The 14,259-nt window shown below is 38.5% G+C and overlaps 1 protein-coding gene across 12 annotated transcripts in view; it reads right to left on the reverse strand.

Annotated features, from left to right (window-relative positions):
- Positions 1-6,533: 6,533 nt before the first annotated feature.
- The window catches only part of YAP1 (Yes1 associated transcriptional regulator), a 107,436-nt gene continuing 99,710 nt past the window's right edge, over positions 6,534-14,259 (reverse strand). For all 12 annotated transcript variants that reach the window (XM_060018062.1, XM_060018063.1, XM_060018064.1 and 9 more), the window contains 2 exons: positions 11,659-11,771; positions 6,534-9,781 (listed from right to left, as the gene is read on the reverse strand). In XM_060018062.1, the coding sequence (XP_059874045.1) occupies positions 9,543-9,781; positions 11,659-11,771 (352 nt within the window). In that variant the 3' untranslated portion in view covers positions 6,534-9,542. The remainder of the gene's footprint in view (positions 9,782-11,658; positions 11,772-14,259) is intronic.

Here is a 14,259-nt window from a genome sequence, read left to right on the forward strand (position 1 = left end):
GTGCATTTGGAACTGTTGTATGTTAGTTTGGGTTTCTTTCAGTTTTGCTCTTGATTTTAAAGGGGTTGTGGATTGAGCTTATTTGTGGAATTTCCTGGGTGTCATGTTAGAGTTTAATGAGATCAAACACACTCTAGAGTTGCCCATTAAATTCATCACCTAAATCAGTTGTTCTTCATAACAAAACAGGATTAACAGAGCAGCAACCTCTATTTTTTATCTCCATTTAGCCAACACATCTCTCATGGCTTCCCAAATCTTTATGGGTTAACAACGATCACAGTCATAGTTAGATAACTGTGAAATTCAGGTTGGCCTCTCTCTTGAGATGGTCAGCTCCATGAGCGCAGGGATGTTGCCCTGTTCATCACCTAGCAGGTGCTCTCTCTATACATTGATTGAAGAGTTTCTCCTATGTGGGTTGCTTACTCTCTGGCATTTGTTTTACTCTACAAATTCATTTATCTTTTTCCCAGACACGATTCAATCTTCTCTTGAATGGAAAGGCCGGAGACAATTCCTTCAGGACTTATCCCTCTCTGGAGGAGTGAACTGTGAAGGGTACTAGGAACTCATCAACACCGAGCCACCGAGGTCTTGTTGTGACTCCTCTTATAGGCAGCCACCTTTGAGAGCTTCTGGAACCACCTATCACCCATCACCTGTTCTCTGGTGGCACAGCTGCACTCGTCTGTTGCCACGGGTCTTCAGGGAGCCACACAGAAATGAGGTTAAACTGAGGTAGTACTTTAAGATACTTTTCAAGTGTCATCTCTGCTCATACTGGCTTGTGATTGCTGCACACCAGCTGAGTTGCTTGTGCCGTCACTGAAGTGCCGACATCATATCTCAACTCATGGGCAGTGCTGAAGAGTTTCGACTGGATTTTTGCTTTAGCACATATGGAAGCACTACTGCCTCTTGTTGACAGTAAGTCTGTGACTTCAGTTTTCTTCAGGCCTTTTAGTTGGTCCATTTCTGTTCAAAGACCCACCCCCCTCCCCCTGCCACAATGGGGTCATGGCCTTTTAGCCTATGAATAGCTACTCTTGGTGGACTCATGAGGTTAGATTTTCCATAGTTTTTCTTTGCTTGAGGTAAGTTTCACAAGTTAGGAATCTGCTCAGACACCAGATTTCCTAATTTCTATCTCTGTATGATAAATAGAATTATTACCATCTACAGTACTTCACTGTCTGAGCAAAGTCTGATTATACCATTGGAGAAACTAATTCAGTTGCCTTTGAAATGACTTCCCCTCCTGTCTTCCATTTGCCATGTAGAAAAAAACTGACCCATAGTATTATGGGAGTGGATCAAAGGTACGCTGAGTTCACTGTTAATCTCTGGGACTGTATATGCAGGTATCTATATTTTTTTCTCTCTTGTGTTCAGCCCATTTTGTTACCCTTTGGATAAGTTCAATCATAATGCCCTTAAATTATGATTGGATAGCCTGTACTTCAAATAATTTTTCATGGCATCGTGAGACCTTCAAAGGCCTCCATTGTTCATTGAATATTAAAAATTTTCACCCAGGAACTCAAGCCATACACAGCACATGGTGGCAAGAGGTCAGGTTTTGGAGCCAGACTGCCCAAATCCTCTACTCAAAGGTGTGGGAACTCTATGCTAGTTTTCTTATCTGCAGAACTAGGATAGGACCTACCTCACTGGGTTGTTGCCAGGATTAAATGAGTTAATACATGGAAAGTGCTTGGCCTACAGTGAGCACTCAATACATACTATTATCATCTGGTCCTGGCCATGGAGTGTGGTAAACTCCATGATGGCAGGGATTTGTGTCTACCATAAGAGAGTAGTCCCAGGAGGAAGTAATCTTTCCCTAGACAATACTCTCATGGTACATTGTGTGAACTACTCTTCAGCACTTAGCAGTCTTATCTCTTCTAATTTTGTGAGCAACTTGAGGAAGTTACCATACCATTTATTGCTCAAGACTAGAATATTACCTGGTAGTGTGTTTGCTGAATCTACGTATACATGATTCCTAAAAATGGACAGAAGACTTAATAACCTATTAGAGCATTGCCATTGTTGTGGCAATCTTTCTAGGATTAGCTCTGTGTGGAAGGCACAGTCCCGTCTGCGGTGGGGCAAGGGATAGGGAAGAGGCCCCATGAGTATGGTTAGCCTGTACACACAGTTTCCCAGTTATGGGCTATGCCCTCAACTTCTACCAGTCACTTCACATAGTGTGGGATTTGGACCTAGGTTTGAGGCACTTAATTAGGAATAGCAGTAATAATACCTATAACATATCCTATAGGACTTGGAGTGATCAAATAAGGTAACATGTACAAATGTTTTGATAATTATTATAGAATATTCTTCATTATTGTTGAAAACAAACAGCATACTTACATAAAAATGGGAAGGGGTAGGTTACTTGCTGTGTATACTAAGGAGAGCAGGCAGAGAGGTTCATGCACCTATGCAAGTACCCTGAGTAGACTAAGTTTGAAGGACCATTTTGAATTATCCAATAACAACATATTGTTGTTGCCATCTAAACAAGATGATGAGAAAGATCGTATTCATGTTGAAAAACAATATTGCTTTTAAAGAATGTCAATAGTTTACCAGTTATCCCTATAACATTTTGTTTTGGTCCGTATAACCAGTGTCAGAGGCTGTATAAATTACAGTATTTTCATTTTACCCTTGATAGCAAAAGTTTCAGAGTCTTCAAGCCCCACAGTAAGTGATGGCAGTGGGATGTCAGCTTGATGGGGAAGAACCTGCTTTTGAAATCTGCCATATTTAGCACGGTACAACGATGAAACTGTTGGAAATGTTCAGGCCTTGAGAACTTTGATGATTTTAGAAGACTGATCGGGATTCGGTCAATAGCTAATTTTTAGTTCAAATCAATGTTAAATTTCCTAAACAACATTCCAGATGTAGCCAGGGCTTTCCACTCCATTCCAGATCAAAGATGTGCCCTCAAAGGGGAGTTCGGAGTTGTTTAACATACACATGTCCCATGAGGCATCAGCTGTTTTTCGATTGGACAGTACATGGGCTCATGCTGTGTAAGGTTTGGATTGTAAAAGACAACTAAATCTCAAGTCCATATTCTACTCTGGCCAGTCTTGTTGAGGTTGTATTATAGGGCTCAAGAGACTTGTTGGTGTCCAGAAGAAACACTTCAGCAGATGGCCTCCTTCAGAAGATACTGCGCATGTAGCTTTGCACAGTGTGACTTCAAGCTACTCAGTAGGCTGGCAGTTCATGAATATGATTCTTTGTATCTTTCATAAAATCTAAGGTCCTGATTCATGGTCACCCCAGCGATTGGAATCTCATACAGCTGTGATATTCTGATCATCATTCAGATCTTCATCACTGAGCCAATGAGATGCCTCTGTTGAACCCTGGCTATAGATACGCTTACCTCTTAATTGGTAGAAAGTGGTGCTTAAAAACAAGTTGCTACAAAGCTCACTTAAGGAGAAATGATCTTCAGCCCAGTTTCCTAGTCCATTTATCACTATGTTGGCTTTGGTAGCTCATAGAGATACTACTGAAATGCAGCAGTGCGTTTTCCTCAGATTCTGCCACTTAATCCACAGCTTTGAGAAAATGAATTTCTCTTCTAACTGGCTACATAGAGCATCATTTTAATCCTGTGTAAATCCACTATACACAAGAACTTGATTTGTAACGGATAAAAACATCCTTAAATGGAACTGAGGTGTGATTTCTAATAATATCCTACAATGAAAATTATACTCAAAGGGTGATGTTTAGGGGCCTCTCTGGTGGCGCAGTGCTTGAGAGTCTGCCTGCCGATGCAGGGGACGTGGGTTCGTGCCCCGGTCTGGGAAGATCCCACATGCCGCGGAGCGGCTGGGCCTGTGAGCCATGGCCGCTGAGCCTGCGCGTCCGGAGCCTGTGCTCCGCAACGGGAGAGGCCACAACAGTGAGAGGCCCGCGTACCAAGAGGAAAAAAAAAAAAAAAAGGTGATGTTTAGCTCACAGACTACTTTATAGGGACTCTGTGAAGGTCATAGGAACTATAGTCTCAACATAAAATATACTTGAGACATAAGGAAATATGGGTAAAGTTGTGTCCTAACCCTAAGAAATAATTTAACAGCCTTAAAAGTCACGTTAAGTAACAGGACATCTTCCTGATTTAGATGCTATTTTTTTCTTTTGTTGTTTCTTAGAGAGGTTTCCTTTAGTGAGAATTAAGCACTGTCCATTCATTTACTTTGCATATAAACCAGTATCAACTTCATAAAGTTACAGTAACTCTAGTATTTAATAGTTTCACTTAAAAAAAAAAAATTCCAAGTGCCAGGTTAGCTGCTTAGGAATTTTACATAATTAGACTCTTTGCTCAGATTATCTCCAAACAGCACACACACAGATCCAGTTTTGTTTCGAACTTCTAACAGGGTCCTCACAGCTTAGATATCAAGTCACCTAGTTCAGGAATTTTGTTTTTGGTTAAAATATGACAGATTAAAAAATTCAGAGTATCTTTTCAATATCATCTTATTTGCTAGTGTCTTGATTCTGCAACTGTTTTCATTTGTGGTAGTATTAAGTTTGCCAGCTTAAGGCTATGTTTATGGTTAGAAAAATATTAATTTTACTTATATCAGAGCTTTTTGTATCCAAATATTGGAAAAAATATTCCATGTTTGATTTGGAAAAACTGTAGTACTAAATGTCACAGAATTCTCATCTGATATCTAATTCAGTAAATTTTTAATTGAAGAAGACTGTTCAAGTTTTTCAGGATTACTTAAATAAAGCAATTAAATGCCAACAGTTTAAAGCAGGATAGGGACAACATGGAGACACCCTGCCAAAGACATGGTTGATTCCAGAAGCAACAGTGCACATGCAACCCTGAAGCCCAGGGGAAAGCAGTATGTGAATTTACCCATAAATACCAAATAAAGCCAGATTTTCAATATAATTGACAGTTGCCAAGACCAGGGATGGTCTAGTTGCCATTACAGGAGGTAAGAAAATGTGATGGGGGTCCCTTGGGGCTGCTCTTCTTTTACAACCTCAGCTGACAAGATGGAAATCAAGGGAGATTAAATGCAACTCACTGGTCTGCAGACCACCCCCTGCAGTTATCACCAATGTTTCCTTTTGTTACCAGTCCTTGTTCTCTCTAGAGGCTATTTCTCCTGAGTATTTTACTGACTCAGACTGACTAAATCAGTTACCTAAAAGGTTGTACAATTCTGGTTCACAGGCTCCAGAATGACTTCAAGTCATCCAAAAGGCACACCACCTCTTAGAGCAACTCCCTAGTAAGAGGTGCAATGTCTATAGATACAAGGTATGGTTTTGAGCTAAAATCTACAACCACTACATTTTGCACAAGGGGAACGATAAATTTCAAGCTCCACAAAATTAGTGTTCTACTATCATAAAGAAATTATACATAATAAAACACTGTTTTCAGATTTGCCTCACCAAAAATGATGTGTCAATAATTGAAGACATTATATACACAAACACAGAAGTAAACCATTTTCAAAGACAATCAAATCTACCTCTTATTCAAAGTTTAGGACCTACCATTTAAATTTGTGTTTTTATTTATAAAATAATAACTGATAATTTTCACTAATATAAGTATTATATTTTGGAGATCATTAAGAGAATATTTTGGAGAAATAAAACCAAAGGCTATTTTGAAAGAAACCGCAGTTTCTTCTGTGCTGTTACATGAAGTAAAATCATTTAAGAATGAAGCTGATACAATTCAGCTTACACACACACACTATTATTGATGAGGATGGTCTACAGGAAGAGTACAGAACATAAAGTTCAAAGAATTATATCCATACTACAGAAGTTCCAAATGCCAAACCAACCTTCAGTTTAATCTGTCTACCAGTTACCACTGTAATCACCTTTTATTACTAATACTTGTTCTATTGGAAGACCATTAAGAAGCCAAAAAAGTTTTAAATATATTAATCGTTAAAAACAACAAAGAACAGTTTAAAGAAAGAATATATTTGAACCATATAAACAAAAAGGTATTACAATAAGAAAAAATAATGTAACAATTTATGTAAGTACCTAACATATGAGCATGCTCTTAACATCTAAAACAAAAAATAAAAAGGTAACATTGGTACTATATATATATATTTGACAAGTGTGCATTAAAGAATTCTCTAATATAAAACATTTAAAATGTGGAGAATACTTTTTCAAGATACAGAAAACAATTGTTAAGATAGGCACACCCACAACTCTTTTAAAACCGTGCTTATGGAAGATAAAATTGATCCGAGCATTCCTTCTCAGATGTGCAGAAGCTCTGAAATTGTAAATCATTTGATATTGCCTCCCACTTTTGCACTGTTTGAATTTCAACATTGATTGGTATGAATTACACAATTAAGTAGTTTTTCAGTGTTTCTGCCAAGGTTCCATATAGAATGCATCTATTTAGTATGAATACTTAAAACAGCAACATCGTTTGTATAAAAGTCACTTCCTTATATTTTTTCCTTTTTTTAAAAAGGCACTATATTTAGAAAATAGTAATTATAACAAATAGTGCTCTGGAAAATCTGAAACTCCAAATCAATGTGCTCCATCAACCATAAGTAGATCTAAGAAGCACTAACTAAAAAGAACACGACTGTAAAAAGCTGATAAATTTAAAGATTATAAAATTGGTTTATTGTAAAAGCAATTCAAGAATACCCAGTTAAAATCTTATCCCAATGCCACCCAATACAACCAAGAAGCAGTTAAACACGTTACATTAGGAATAAGGACATAAAACAAGGAAGAGCACGTCAAGGCTGTGATTCAAACTCAGAAAGAGAAAGGCTTAGGTCTCCTTCAGGTGAGTACAGAGGGTACGATAAGATCAAAGCACCATGTCTGTTAGGTACCACGGTGCTGCTTCAACACTGAGGTATAACTGGGTAAATTAAAGGTGAGAGGAAATGAAGAACTCCGTAGTTTTGTTTTGTGGGTGTACTTGAGTGATTAAAATTTTAGGAACAACTGACTTTAATGACAGCAAGATGCAAGACAAGTCTTTATTGAAGAAAAAGAAGCTTATAAAGTTCTCTATCAAGGTCCCACTAAGTCTTCACAACTCCCCTCCCACCTTCCCACCCTCTCCCCTAATCTAAAGCTACTCTGCTGATATATAAAATGCGATCTTAATTTGTGGCTTAATGGCAAATTGTAAGCACTCCTTCCAAGTAGCTTTGATCTTCTGCACATAAAAAAGCCAACATGCTGTATCATCCATCCATAAACTCAATTATGCATTCTAGGCAGAATTTCATTATTCCTCTAAAAAAATCAATACATCTGCACAGTGGCCATTTCCCCCCAGACTTAATTCAAGATTTAATCTTTCTTCTGTTTTCTTAATAATAGCCTTAGAGTCAATTATTATGAATGATCAACCTATGAATCATTATATACAACACAGTGATTGCATTTTGAGCACTGAAATTACTTAATATAAAACTTCTTACTTCCAACTTTTGCACTCCTCTAAATTGAAGGGTCAAAATGCTTAGATTCTGTAATCAGAAAGAAAAAAAAAAAACAATACTTGTCTTCCTAAGCTGAGGCTTTTCATAGCAGTTTTAGCCAGGAAAAGAGATTTTATGTCTTATAAACCCTTGAAAATAAGGGCTTACTCTAGAAACACTGAAAGACCCTTAATCATAGAGGTGCTAGCTGATACCACTATAATTCACAACCAAGTATTACTTCATAGCTTATACTGAAGGTTTGATTCATGCTCATTTTGTTCCTTTAAAAATACTCTTTGGAAAACATTATTACTCCTGTAGACACATACTCTAGTTATATCTCTTCCAGTAAAAATAAAAGTATAATCATGATTATCTCTATTTCTTTGCTAAATTCAACTACCAATATACATTAATCTGATCACTTTACCAGCTAACTTATGACCTTACAGTATTCTATACACTATCCAGGGTCAATTCTCAGCATACAGAAGCAGAAGCAAGTCTTAGAAGAACGATTTTGTAGGTAATATTTCAATGTAGTCCTTAATGTGTTCATTACAAAAGAGAACTAGAGTACTAGAATTTACTTCCAAAACTAAGGCAAAGGTAAACTTTCAAAGCTAAAGGAAGGTAAACCACTATATAAAGCTTACTTCTGTCATGTACACTATGAACCTAACTCAGTGATTTCCCATCAAGACGTAAATTAGTCTGAGGGACTAACCAGGGGATAATAAAGCCATTTCTTGTTTGCTTCTTTCAAATTCATCAGATAATATCCATTGTGTGCCCAGAGGGCATACAGGACTCCGCTAGGCACTACCCATAGTAACAGCCCTTTCTAGAACACTAAACTACCACCAACATTTGCAGACTGCCCCAACCAGATTTAAACTACCTGTGAAATATAAACTACTAGTCATGTATTCTAAATGCATACATTCAAAGCTACCATTTTAAAATAAATTGGAAAGTAGGGAAAACTTAAAAAAAAAAAAGATACATTCTGCTATCACACTATCATAAACATTGTAAGTGTGTGTGTGGGTATATATAGAGAGAGCAGATTACCAAGATTTAAATAAGATGGTAAAAAAAACCAGGACATGTAGATTTACCAAAGGAACTACAATAACTGTCCCAAGCTACAAGTATAAACAGATTCACTATAATGGTAATTTGCCTAAGTTCTGAGAAACAACAACAACAACAACAACAAAAAAAAAAAAAAAAAAAAAAAAAGAAAAGAAAAAAAAGAAACCCCCAAACAATAAAAACCCCAACCAAGACAAAAAACAAACAAAAAAGAAACCAAAAACAACAACAACAAAAAACCACAATAAAACCCACCAAAACCTATACTAGAGTATGTGGCAATAATTAATATATTTCTATGGAAATTATCTCAAGCCTTATAAGCTCCTAAAATAAAATCAAGGTCACTATGTGACTAATGATAGCACTAGGAGGAAAAAAAACCCACTGAAAGTAAAACAGTCTTCAGCCTTGGTTTCAGCTATCTCTTCAAATCAGCATAAGTACTTAATATCAGATACAACATTTTTGGCTTGTCAGACCAGTAAGTCATGTTTTTCCACTGGCCAAAGGCAGCTGAAGAAACAATTGCTTGAACAAACTAAATGCTGTGACGTGAAGCATTTGACTTCCAAGTCTGAGTATTTAGTTAAAATGACTGGTGAACGTCTAACTGGGCAAAAGGAATGGCATCCATCATCCAAACAGGCTCACTTCCCCCAGCCCCCAAAACAAACAGTAGTTATAATAGCAAAAGAAACAAAAAAAGTTTTTTTTGATTCTTTAGAGCCAAACATGGAAGAGGTCAGCAATATATTAACAGCAGCAATGGACAAGGAAGAGCAAAATAGTGGATGAAAGAATCTTGCTGGACGTTTGTTCATCTTTTTCTGTATTAGCCAGAAGATCACAACCGGCTTATTTGGAAATTTCAGGTATATCTCCTTAGATCCTTCACAGATTTAGAATTCAGTCTACCTGAGGGCTCTATAACCATGTAAGAAAGCTTTCTTTATCTAGCTTGGTGGCGGCCAAAACAGACTCCATGTCATTAAGGATGTCAGAACTCAAAGCTTCTTGTAGACTTGGCATCAACTCCTCTCCTTCTATGTTCATTCCATCTCCTTCCAGTGTTCCAAGGTCCACATTTGTCCCAGGAATGGCTTCAAGATAGTCTGGGAAACGGTTCTGCTGTGAGGGTAGGGTGCTTTGGTTGATAGTGTCACCTAGATGGAACAGGGAGAAAGAGAACAGGTCCTTTTTGAAAAGCTAACATCAGAGCCGTATCATGTGAGTATACATATAAATGCACAGGGAAAGAAACGCATTCCTGACCGACCTCCTCCACTGGCCCACAGTTTACTTAAGGTCAAACAACTCACAGATAGCAAAGTAACAACGCAAGTTTCCTTTTGCTTCAAAATTGTTCAGATATTGAACAAGCTTGATTGCTTACTACTGTGTGCTGAGCGGTGAAGGGGGTCCTGAAAAGAAATTCCTTAAAAAATTATATACAGCAAGAGAGAAAGAACAAGTATGACACAACAGCATCACTACTTGACTCTCTTCCAGGTATGCACCACCATAATAAGATAAAATATAAAAATGAATGGTATAGACCTGTCTTTCTCTGAAGTACACACTGGGGAACAGAATAAAAGAACTGCACAAAACTATTCCACCCTTAGGAGATTCACATTCACAACAGTAAAAACAAGCCTCCCAAAAAGTCCTTGGATAGGTAAGTCTTCCTAGCTTTGCTTCTAGGTTTCCCAAACTTACCTTGCCAAGAAACCTTTTTGTCCATGACAATGTTAACATTCCTTAACACTTCAATGGAACATGCTTTCAGAAAAACTAATATAAACCATTAAGTGTTAAAGAGAGAAATGGGGGGACAGAGGAGTCAGGAAAGGTGTTATGAATGAGATGGGTTTGAAGCAACGCCTATGGATGATTTAAGATTTAGATGAAGAGAGGGCGCTGTGGATTCCCAGAAGCATCAAAGCCATAAGCTGGATGAGCACAGGTACAGAAGACTTGCCAAACACTTGTAGAAGCTGCCGGCTAAAGAACTAGCTAGCTGGAGAACTGCTTCATTTCCCCGCCAATTCGTGCCCTCTGAGAGCTGCCAAGGCCAGGGTCACCGGGTAAGCCACAGGAAAAAGGGTTCTATAATTACCCTGTGACGCAGGTACTTCTTAGCTTCTGCAAGATCCCTGAAACTATTCTAACAATAATGGAGGTAAGCCCCACCACCTAGCCTTTCCTACCTGGCTTCCTGAGCCCCATATCACCTAAGTTGGACCAAAGACCCTCATACAAAAGAGGGAAGCAGACAATGAATCACATATAGAGACATATGAATCACATATAGAGATCTTCTCCAAAATTAAGAACACAAATCCAGGGGCATCCCTGGTGGTGCAGTGGTTAAGAATCCGCCTGACAATGCAGGGGACACGGGTTCGAGCCCTGGCTCGGGAAGATCCCACATGCCACGGAGCAACTAAACCCGTGCACCACAACTACTGAGCCTGCACTCTAGAGCCTGCGAGCCACAACTACTGAAGCCCGTGTTCCGCAACAAGAAAAGCCACCACAATCAGAAGCCTGTGCACTGCAACGAAGAGTAGCCCCCGCTCGCTGCAACTAGAGAAAGCCCGCGAGCAGCAATAGAGATCCAACACAGCCAAATAAAATAAAATAAAATAAATTTATTTTAAAAAAAAGAAAAAAGAATACAAATCCATATAACAGAGACTTCTAATAGGGTCCTCAACTGCTCTGTCAATTAACTCAATGTTTTAAATGCTAAAATATAAAATAAGTCATGTCAAATAGAGCTGAGATATTCATGACATTTAAAAACTGGGAAGAGACTGAAATTACAAGATGCCAACAAAACAAACAAAAAAACCCCACAAAGCAAACTTAATTTGAATTGAAGTTTACAGGATCTCAATTGGTTTTCTTCTGAATAATAGTTTGCTCACAATAGTTTATTGCTCACAATAGTTTAATTTGCTCACAATAGTTTAATTAGACCTGGTAATACAATGACTACTTCTCACTGAAAGCTAGAGGAATAAAGAATACCAACCTGTATCCATTTCATCAACACTGTTCAAGAAGTCGTCTGGGGTCCGAGGGACACTGTAGCTGCTCATGCTTAGTCCGCTGTCTGTGCTCTCATCTCGAGAGTGATAGGTGCCACTACAAAGAATGAGAGTTAAAGACCAACACAAAAAATTTAAGAAATGATTTCAAGGTAAAAATATAAACACCTGCTGAGTACCAACATGATTCTCAAAGAGGATTAGTGAAAATTCTTGCCCTGCAGCATCTGAAACAAGCACCCTCCCTTCAGGGCCCATACAAAGCTCTTTTGCTATGAGGTGAAACAGACAAGTTAATCCTAATTGAAACTGGCAACTTTAGGGGGCCAAAATTTTCCTAAGGTTCTGGGGCTTGGTGGCAATAAGGGAAAAGAAAGATATTTCCAGTTTTCCTAGGTGACAGAAAATTCTCTGTGTAGATATTCTCTAGTATCATTTGAATCTAGGGGCTCCACATGGCTCATTTGTTTCAAGGTCTCAATTCCCCAAGTGGCAGTGGTCACAGGCATAGGTCAAAACACAACCTCCAGGTGGGTGGTGAGACAGGTCTGCACTAGATTCGTGCTAAATTCCTAGCTCTCATGCAGAGAGTTTAAGCCAGAAAAATCAAACCAAAATAAAGAACCAGAATTTCTTTTTCGACTGGGCCAAAACATGAGTCACTGCCGATAAGAACTGAACTCCCTAGCTTGATCTCCTTGTTTCTGTTTGGGAAAGGCGGGGAGGTGCAAACAAACACCTTAGCATGAGATAGGAGTCCTGAGAGTCCCAGATGAAGGAAAGATTAAAAACAAAAAACAAAAAAACTACAAGGCACATACCTTGAGAAAAACAGAAAACTATGAGCCAAGACAGATTTTTACTTTAGGCTAAATGAAAAGTATCACAGATTTACATACAAGTATGGTAAATATCCTTAGACTATTACTTTCATAAATACGACACTCTCCTAACCTAGTAGCAGGCAGACACCAGGTGGCATCGCCTGTAGAATTGGGGGTTCTGCTAATTGTAGAAAAACTATGGCAAAGTGTGAAATAAAGGCAATTGTTCGTAATGGTCTCTGACTACAGGGCAAACTCTAACTTTCTCCACAGCTTGGACACTTAAACAGCTGTTTAGCTTACACAAAAGTTAAACAAAAAATAACTAAGCTTTAAAAACAAGATTTAATAGTTGCTCAAGGTCGAAAGCTCAGTCCCCTAAATTTCTTTCCTAAATTACTCAATGCACTTGCCTTGTTCTCCCTCCCCTTCACTCTGTATATTGCAACCACTAGTTTAATGCTTCTGTCAGATTTTGGCAAGATTCAAAAGCCTCACACAGATCCAAGAAAACACAAATTTGCCTCTGAGACCATTTGTATACAATGCAGCTACTTTGGAGAAGGTCTCAGGATGTGGTTTGTTTTTATTTTGCCTGTCTTGATCTGGGACAAGGGCCTGGTCCTAGTCATCACTCTATTCCCACTGCTGAGAACGGAGCACGTATCAAGACACTCAAGACTCTGTTACAGAATAGCTGAATGTACACAGTTGTTCAGAGTTCTTTCCAAGCCCCAGGGGAAGCACATGGGCACTCCTGAGGACCGAGTTCACAAGGCCATTTCCCTGGTTAGGGACTGCTCCCTGCAGCCCCCCAACCTCCCTTCAATAAACATTCACTGAGCATCTGCTACTACGTGACAGGGATTAGAATAGTCTGAGGATACAACAAAAATCTATAACTGATGCTTTCTGAGAGGCTCACAACTTCAGGGAGGGAGGTGCACAAATACGTTAATGAATCATATACAAGGGCTACGTGAGCAAAGTGCTTTCAGAACAAAGAGGAGTAAGCTTGAAACGTACAGGGGAAAGGTTTCATGGAAGGGAATGTGGGAGCTGGCCTTGAAAGACCTCAGAGTAAAAGGGAGATGAGGGGATGTTCCACCACTACTAAGAGTCAACTCCATGGCAAGTTAGGGGAACAAGTGTTTAGGGCTTAAGGAATATGTATAAATCGAATGATGGGCAGTGGGGAAACCATCAAGAGTTTCTGAAAAGAAAAATGTTATAGTCAGATGTGTGTTTTAGAACCTGGGGGTACTACAGAGAGTAGACATGGAATTTTGCCCTGAGACTAACAACACGGGTAATGTTCCACTCTGTGATCTTTACCAGAAAATAGAATCTTAAACTGTAGCTCAGCTCTTATCAAAAGTTTTAAGAAACAATCTGCACAAATGACTATCAGGAGGAAATGCAGTCTATCCATTTTTTTCCAAATGGTCTAATTTTATCCCTGGATCAATACAGGCCTTCAATAAGACGGGTACTGGAATTATATTGATCTGAAATTTCCTCTGTGGAAAAGAAAGTTCTGTGGCTATGGACCTTTCCTAATTAACCTCAGTTTAAGCTTACAACTACAGTCTTATATAAATATACTCAATTTTTGGCAGAACTTTAAACTGCATATATCAGAAGAGTAAATACAAACTTAAATACCCTTTAGATGGCCTTTGAAACCAAACTTACCAATTAGGGCACCAGCACTAACTAACCTTAAGACAGAGCAAATGACAGAAAATTCTATTGTACTAA

Source organism: Delphinus delphis, chromosome 8 (genome assembly GCF_949987515.2).
Source record: "Delphinus delphis chromosome 8, mDelDel1.2, whole genome shotgun sequence".
Lineage (NCBI taxonomy): Eukaryota > Metazoa > Chordata > Mammalia > Artiodactyla > Delphinidae > Delphinus > Delphinus delphis.